The sequence below is a fragment of the Vespula pensylvanica genome, chromosome 7 (genome assembly GCF_014466175.1).
Source record: "Vespula pensylvanica isolate Volc-1 chromosome 7, ASM1446617v1, whole genome shotgun sequence".
NCBI classification, from domain to species: Eukaryota; Metazoa; Arthropoda; class Insecta; order Hymenoptera; family Vespidae; genus Vespula; species Vespula pensylvanica.
In genome coordinates, this window is record NC_057691.1 from 6512916 (window position 1) to 6522534 (window position 9619).

At 25.5% G+C, this 9619-nt stretch overlaps 1 protein-coding gene across 1 annotated transcript; it reads left to right on the plus strand.

Annotated features, from left to right (window-relative positions):
- Nucleotides 1-135: 135 nt before the first annotated feature.
- On the plus strand, nt 136-6130 carry LOC122630628 (biotin--protein ligase). The gene is made up of 16 exons (XM_043815343.1): nt 136-360; nt 1122-1322; nt 2006-2157; nt 2240-2410; nt 2484-2637; nt 2740-2805; nt 2904-3408; nt 3473-3607; nt 3679-4005; nt 4081-4435; nt 4538-4714; nt 4786-4918; nt 5002-5162; nt 5271-5385; nt 5505-5718; nt 5798-6130. The coding sequence occupies exons 2-16, from the start codon at nt 1169-1171 to the stop codon at nt 5967-5969; spliced, it is 2991 nt and encodes a 996-aa protein (XP_043671278.1). The 5' UTR covers nt 136-360; nt 1122-1168; the 3' UTR covers nt 5970-6130.
- The last annotated feature ends 3489 nt before the right edge of the window (nt 6131-9619 follow it).

Here is a 9619-nt window from a genome sequence, read left to right on the forward strand (position 1 = left end):
CTTTATTTGCGAAAACGTTCAGAAACGTTTTAGATATTTTAATTTTTTTAAATGTTCCACTATAGTTTCTAAATAGGATTTTTCATTTTTACCAGATGGCAATACTTGCATTACATCGAATAGCCAATAGCAAAAGAGAAATTATGCAAATGGCCTGAAACTCGTCTGTAGTATGACCAAACAAATTTATGTTTTTAAGAATTAATCGTTGAAACATTTGATAGGGAGCATCGAATGATTATTGCGTGTTGCAATATTGCTAATGTTATTGCGTCTTCTTTATTTTTATCGGCTATTCATTAGACGTAGCTTATGGTTATCTAAATCTAAGGAAGTTAAAGATTTTATGCTTTCTGTCCGGTAAGTAATAATTTATTAGACGATTACACGTGGTCTTGCTAATTATTGACGTATTTCCTTTTTTTATTTTTCTTCTCTTTTTTCTCCATTCAAAAATTTACTTTTACAAATACTTTCGAATATAAAATAGTTATAATACATTATAATAGTATACAAATAAATAATATCCTATTCTTTAGATGCAAACCAAACAATTTACCGCCATTTACCTTTCTTTTTCTTATCAGCAAAGTAAATAATAGATCAATTAGAGATAAACAACTTTTCGGAAATATTCGACAAATACTATAATGCATTTATCCTTTCCATCAAATTCATTTCTTTTCAGATCCACAAGCCCTGCCATTTTTTCATATTTTTACACATGATTCAATTATTGAATCAATAAATAAATTATTATTAATAAAAAAATTACTTTAGAATTAATAAATACAAAATTATGTAATGTATATATATATATATATACAAATTATATAACATATATATATATTAACTTATAATATTAAATTATAAATTATTATTATTATTATTATTATTATTATTATTATTATTATCATCATCATTATTATCAGTTGTTTGTATGCATTGATTTTTAAGTTATTTACTTTTCAGTATAGATATTAATGTTATGCGTGAAATGATAAACTGAAAATTATCTTCGATAACTTTGTCATCATAAAGATTTTATATTAATTTTTATTTTAAATAACAAATAAAATTTTTACAAACATATTGTCTTTCAATAAGGATTATGTATACAGGTATTTATGCAAGAGCCTTCTATCACATAGGATATTATTCCAGAAAGATGCTATTAACATTTTTATATATGATAGCGACGACAATTCAGACATGGAGAATTTCATCTTTAAGAGCACGTTTATGTGCTTTATTTCAAGGAACAAAGCACGATAAACCATCGATTATGCTCTACGCTAAACCATTGGCATGTGTTGATGAAGGTATAAATATGTATTAGATATTCTTTAGATGTGTTTTATTATATAAATGTATTTCTATAAAATTTTTTATAATATTTATACAATCTTATACACATCGAGAGATATTTTTTTATATCATATCATAGACGAAAGGAATCATTTTTTTTACATGCAATTTATATTAGATTATAAAATATTTCAATTATTTTATGGTAAGAGCAATATATATATATATATATATATATATATATATATATATATACAGGAATAATTATGAAATAAAAAGGAAAAAAGAAATAGAAAAAAGTATAGATCTATATTTATTAATTCAGAGGTTTTCAACATGAATGTTAAGAACAAAAATATAAAAAATTTTCTTAAATACAGAAACAATGCTGTCATATGAATTTATTAATAAAGTAAACAAAAAAAAAGAAAATGTAAAGTAAAATATAAAATGATAAATGTAGAAATAAAATATCTACCGTTTTACAAAATTAAATCGTATTGATATTTGTATTCGTTTGCTAGTTCTTAAATTGAGAAACACTGTTGCAGCATCTCTGTATAACTGGTTGCCTATCGATAGGCTGAAATTACATTCACAATACAAATTAAGATGAGAGATAATATTTTTTGAAGATAATAAAAATATATCGTATTTATCTCGCAATGTAATGAAAATTTCACTTTATTATTTTTAGAATATGATAATCTATCTAGTCCTCCAAGCAGTGAAAATGGAAATACAGATAATTTCATGAGTTCTCATCTTTGTCAAAATAAATCACTTGCAAAACTTGGAGATTTACTTTGGAGTCATGGTGATGCAAGATTATGCACTATATATCCACAAGTATTTATCAAATTAATAATAAAAAAGTATTTTAAGTCCAAAACAGTATTTTGAAATTACACCAAATTTCTTTATGTTCTAGCAAAAAATTAACATGTCTGAATGGTTGGCCTATCAAAATGAAAATCCTTTTATACCTATATTTAAACAAAATAATAGTATAATATCATTAACTGAAGATTTAAAAATGCATATTTTAGTTGAAGCTGACTTTAACGTGTATCAACCAAATATCTCTACAAAGTCAATGAAGGTAATTTAAAATTTTTATCAGTTTAAATCAACAATTTTATTTTATTACTTATTATTATGTTTTCGTGTCTTAGCTAGAAGATTATGGTTTAATTATTAGTTGGATGGTAGATAAAAATTTAAATATAATTATGGAGACTGATTTGGATCTTATAACTAAATTTGCAATTGCTGTAATGGAAGGACAATATTATATCAACAATGGTTTAACTTTAACGCGTATATTGTGTAAGTAAATACTATGTCATTAAATATACAGATATGTATATGAAATACAGATATGTATATATTAACGAAATTGTTAAGAAAAATAATTCATAAATTTTTCAGCTGTTTTAGTATCAGGGTGTCCATGTACTTATCAAAGTGAACTGATTTATTCACTGCCAGATAATAGTAAGTCGCAGAACGTTAATTAATATTTTATATAAAAATTTAAAATGTATCTGTATTAATTGATGTATAAATATAATCTCTATATTGCAATAATATAGAATTAACAGGAATAGAAGAACGGGAAACGTATGTGAAGAAACTGAGACTAATAAGTAATACTGCACAATTAGCATCACAACAAAATAAACCAATGGACGTAGCCGAGATACCAGATCTATTTATTTTTCCTAAAGATGAATCCACAAATGTACAAATATCTACAGATGAAAAAACAGAAACTAATAATGTGATTGAAAATCCAAATAATATTACAACGTTACAAACATCTGCTGAGAGCCCAGTTTCTATACATTCGGAGACAATTGAAACAAAACCTATACAGTCAGAAAATATTAATAATTTGGAGGATTCTGATATACCAACGTTTAACGATGTACCTGAATCAAATCGTGTATCTTCAATTAAATCTAATATTATAAAAACAACATTAGATAAGGATAAGGAAAAAAAAACTTGTGAAGATATTGCAAAACCTGAATCTACAATTGATGATCAAGATAATAGTACAAAAACAATTGAGGCAGTACCTACATTCAATCTAAAGTAAGTTTTATAAGTTTCACAAAATAGTTAGAACATTACGTATATTAATTATATATCATTTTAGAAGTCTTACACCAAAAGGTACAATTACGCCATATTCTAAGCATCACAAACCACCTAACGTTTTAATTTATGCCGAAAGTGCTGTGTCTCTCGATAATGTTAAAGCTGTATTAGAAGCTTCACTTGGCACCGACAAGTATGATAATAATTTATTAAGTTAGAAAATAATTACAAATTGATAGCTTATTGTATAATTCATTTTTGTAGATATATATTATATGTTTTATCTCGCGAAGAAGCAAGTTCCGATACATGGATGGAACAAGCAGCCCTTGTAGTTGTATGCGGAAACGTTGGTGCTGAAATTAGTACTCAGCTCATCGAATATATCGTTCATGGCGGAAAACTTCTAGCGTTATGTTCCGATACACTTCATACTTTGCTTCCATCTTTTAAAACAGCTGAGGTGCGTGAACACGAACTCGTACACTTCTCTTACGGAAAATGGAAACATGTTCGCATGATGCATCATATTTTCTGCTATCAAGCGTCACCCGTTAGAACTCGATTTTCTCATGAAAATGAAGATATAAAGTAAGAATTTCATTAAACGATATAATAACATTAACTGATGACGCGTGATATAATTCTATCGAAAAATATTTTTAGCGTAACAGCCATGAGTCCACCAGTATCGGCTACAGTAAAAGATAAAACAGGCAAGTCACATTCCTTTGGGATAAAAGTATTAGGAACGGAAGAAACATGGCATACTCCAAGTATTATACTTGCTAATTTAGCTGATAGCAATGGTAAGGCTGTGTTTTCACAAATTCATTTAGAGGCAGATCCAGCACAATACGAGCTCGAAGAAAATAAGTTTAACGCTCTTAAACAAAGTAATCTAGCGCGTTTAGAAATATTTAATGATCTACTGAGTGTACATTTAGGCATAGAAGTAAGCCCATTGTCAAAAAAACCACCAGTGAATTATACGCCAGCCTTTTTCTTAGGCAGACACGAGGTATTTATCTTTTATTTAATGTTAATTGTGAAACCATGAGGGAAGCGAGTTGAAACAATGAGATTATATTTTAATCAATAATTACTTTCATTCAACTTGCAGTTAAAATTAGAGGTTCTAGAAAAATTAAAAGAAAAGATGGATAATGATACATTAAAAATGCAAAATTTAGAAATTCAATTTTGCAAGAAAAATATCGATAAATCAGCATCGTCTTCGTTTCTTCCCGTTATGATACATCAATGTCCTGATAATTTTTCCACCATTGAATATTTTGAGGTAATTCTTTGAATATCATTTATAACGATGTACCAAGTATTATTTTTATCGCATCAAACTCGTTCTTTCAGAGTCTCAAAACAAAGGACTTGGGGCGTTTAGTGATATACGCAGATGTATTGACATCATCAATGCATGTTGTAAATGGTCAAAAGTTGCAACATGGATTGGTTGTTATTCCTTGTCAACAAACTCAAGCACGAGGTAATTGAACATTCTTTTTTTTTTTTTCTTTTTACGAATATTTTATTATTAATGAATATTAATCTTTCTATTTTTTTAATTAGGAAGAAATAAAAATGTATGGCTTAGTCCCAAAGGATGTGCGATGTTTACCATACAACTTCACATTCCAAGAAATTCTTATCTCGGTGCTCATATTTCAATACTTCAACATCTCGTTATAGTTGGAATCGTATCAGCTGTGACATCTGTACCTGGATACGAGGTTCTTTTTTATCTTTATTCATATTTCAATTCATAATATCTATAATTGATATTTTAGGATTTTAATGGATCTATTTAAATATATTTATAATTGTTTTATTAAAAAAAGGGATTAGATCTTAGAGTAAAATGGCCTAACGACATTTATGTTGGAAAATCAACCAAAATTGGTGGTATAATAGTTACCAGTCACTATGATTCGTCTTTAGTTATATGCAATGCTGGTAAGTATTAATAAAAATATTGTATAAAAATGTTATGAACATATATATTTATTTTCTTTATATTATATTCTAATAAAATAAGTAAATTAATATCAGATACGAAATACAATTGTTTCTAGGTGTTGGCGTTAATCTTTCAAATAGCGTACCTACGTGTTGTATCAACGATGTCATTGCCGAATATAATAAGATACATAAAACGAACTTGCCATTTTTATCTTATGAACGTTACTTTGCCTTGGTGTTTAGTGAAATAGAATATCTATTAGATATTGTACAAAGTGGAAATATAGATTATTTCTTCCAAGTTTATTATAAATTTTGGTTACATTCGTTAGTATATAATGATATTCAAATTATGTGAATAATCAAATTATGTAATAATAATCCCTCTTTCTTTTTTCTTTTTCAGTGATGCTGAAGTTACAGTTCTATCGACTAATGGAGATAGTGAATTAGTTAAAATATTAGGTATCGATGATTATGGATTTTTAAAAGTACGAGGAAACAAAGGGAATACATTTTCGGTTCAACCGGATGGGAATAGTTTTGATCTAATGAAAAATTTAATAAAGCCAGTATAGATCTATGTGCATATATCAATTTACAATAAATTTTCAACGCTAAACTTTATAATATCGTACACAACAACGATAAGTATCAAACATAAATAATTAAAACAATGAAAAGAAAAGAAAAAAAAAAGAAAAAAATATATATAAATAAAAGAGACAATGTCTGCCATACAATAATCTTTAAATTTAAGTAAATGATATAAATAATATGTCATTTATAATCACATATAATAATGGTTGTAAAATATATATATATATATATATATATATATATATTTAAAATTCTATACACATCTATTTAAAAAAAATCTTGATGAATTGTTATTATTGTTTCTTTTTTATTCAATTTATTAAAATATGCACACGAAAGATGTATATCCGTTTAAATTATCTTGTCAACTATATGTATATATAATTGTTACATCTCTCAATAGAATAAAACATACATCATACTGTTACATCATATACTGCAATGTTCATCTAAATCATATTTATCGTTTGCAACATATTTTATAAAAAAGAAAAGAGAACAAAAAAAAAAAGAAAAGAAAATAAAGTGCTTCGCTAAAGTTATATCGCAAAGATATAATGACATTCCTTCTAAGTTAGCTAATTAAATTTACAAATGAAATAATATTGATAATAATAAAATATCAGTGAAACGAAATATAGTAGCTGTAAGAATATGTTGTATAGTTTATTGCAGTGTTTATAATTTGTTGTATATCACTTGTATTTATAATGAAATAAAAAATTCACGATGTTATACATATTTGCTGCTTTACTTAAAAAAAAAATATATATATATATACATATATAGATAAATTGAAGGTCAGCCAATAAGATAAATATATATATACATATAAATACATATATATATATATTTATATATATATATATAAACGTCACATATATATCATAAAATTAATTTATTTTCTGGACAAAGAGACATGAAATTCTAATGTACATTATATCAGAATATTGCTAATACTAAATTTCTTATTTATAGTGATTTAAAAGATATAAATTCTCACATGATACACAGGAATTTGTAATAATTCGTGCTAGTAAATACTAGCATTAAAAGATAATGTATACATACAATGTACACATTTAATATTCATATATATATTGAATAGTATTTTTCTCTTCTGTACATACGGGTTTTTCTTTTTTTTCTCCTCTTTTTTTTTTTTTTTTTTTTTAATTCGTGTTGCATATAATGTGGAATATATTTTTGTATTATTGTTATTTTTTTTATTTTTTATTTTTATTCATTTAGGTCGCTAAGCCTATATACGATCAGGTAAATAAATTGCTTTTCTACTATAAAATATCTTGCTTTGCGTATTGCCCCCATTATTTTTCTTTTTCAATCGCTGTTATACACAAATTTTATATATATATATATATATTGAATATATACATATAATTTCATATATAGAATGTGAAAATTGGAGGAAGAATGTGCTATAACGAATATATATATACATATACATACATGCATATATATATATATATATATACATATATATATATAAACGACGAACTTTTACAATATTTACATTTCTTATATACTAATTTCCAACAGTAAATAACGTCATATTATCAGTATGATAGCCGTGGACTATTATTTTAAAATAGTAGCGTGTAATGCATCTGTTATGTGCGATTAAATTATTATATACATATATACACATATATATATATATATATATATATATATATATATGCATATGTATATCGGAAATACAGTCCTTAGAATGTTGTACTTTGAAACAGTTAAATATGCTTCCTCGTTTATTTTATTTATTTTGTTATTTTGTTTTTCGTTTCGTTTTTTTCTTTTCTCCGAAAGATAGTCCACATACTCTTTTTCTCTAATACATAAACAACAAACATTTCGTCGATAAAATTCTGGTTTTAAGAATAAAATTTTTCTTATTGTAATACTGTATATTAATTATAATGATTGATATATAAACATAATAATGAAATGTGCTCCTTGCAATATATTCGTGAGAAAAAGAGTAAATGATAACATAACATACTGCATAATAAGAACTAATTTTACATATAATTCACTTTTTTCTGTCTATATATTTATAAAGTGATGTGTACATACATATACATATAATAAAAATTATAGTAAGTCAATAAAATCATAGTCTTTAAAAGGAAACGAAAGATTATGCTTATACATATTTGTGAAGGGGCACACGCAGATACGTACATTAACACATATACGCACACACATTGATACACACACACACACACACACACACACACACACACAAACATGGAAAAAGAAGTCACTGGTTTACTCGTTCTATAAATGATGACACAATAAATGTCTTCTTTTATATATATGAATAATGTGTATATGTGGAAAAGAGAGAAAAAATAAAGCTAATCGTACAGAACACGTTTACGTTCAAGCGGAGGCAGAGAACGAATGAAGAAGATATTAGGAATGAACAAAGTGTGTGTCTCGCATACATATTTCATCAAAATGTCAGCAAGAGTGGTTCCATCTCATTTCGTCTAAGTCATCGTCAAATCAAATACTTTAGAAATCAGTTCTAATAAACCTATAGTTTATAGAATATACTATATAGATACATATATAGATATACATACACATATATATATATATATATGTAACAAAAAAAATTTTCTTTTTAAATTATTCTACCTTACGTGGCATATAGTTAATCGATTCTACTAACGAAACAAATCTAAAAGATATACAATGTATATATGTATATATATATATATATATATATATATATATATATATATATATATTGTTTCAGTCACGTTGTGTAAGTAAATTGGCAGGAGCATCTTTCATCAACTATACACTACATTTGTAACCATGAAACCTATTATTTTTTTTTTTTTTATATACGTTTCTTCTGGTATATAATTATACATACATACATACATACGTACGTACATCATACATATATACGTGTGTGTGTATATATACATACATACATACATACATACATACATACACACACACGCACGCACACACACATATATATACACACAAAATACTTGAAAGTAATTTATATTTATATAGAGAAAAAAACGCGCGAGTTTTGCATTATAATTTCTTACAAAATACATATGCAAATTCTCGAAAGTGTGCTCTTTTTATTTTTTATTGTTATTATTATTATTATTATTATTATTATTATTGTTATTATTTTTTCTTGTTTTTTTTTAACTTTTTTTTTTGTTTAGAAATTATATTATGTACACACGCACTACTTTCTAATTGAACTCTAACGCCGCTTTTTCTCGGAAGAATTTCATCTTCGATTATTTCCTTTTATTTATTTTATTTTGTATTATTTTATTATTTTCTTTTTTTTTAATATCTATCTATATATATATTTATTTTTTTCTTTTCTTTTCTTTTATTGTTATTTAATTTATTACCTTGTCGTTGATCAATTTTACACGTCCTTACTAATTGTAAATTTTTTTGTATATTCTTTTCCACCCCCTTAAACTATCGCTTCGAAAAATGACGATCATCGTGTGTCGGTTTCTTTCTCGAAAATCCAAAAATAAATATTGCAACCATATTTTGCATTTTTATCCCCTCTCCCACTTTTTTACTTTTTATTATATTTCTTTTTTTTTTT

Excerpts from the sequence above, each read along its gene's own strand:
- LOC122630628 (XM_043815343.1), top strand. The coding sequence starts at position 1,169 with ATGCTATTAACATTTTTATATATGATAGCGACGACAATTCAGACATGG. Across the intron at positions 2,806-2,903 it reads TTATTCACTGCCAGATAATA|AATTAACAGGAATAGAAGAA; the intron begins GTAAGTCGCAGA and ends GCAATAATATAG. Across the intron at positions 4,919-5,001 it reads TCAACAAACTCAAGCACGAG|GAAGAAATAAAAATGTATGG; the intron begins GTAATTGAACAT and ends TTTTTTAATTAG.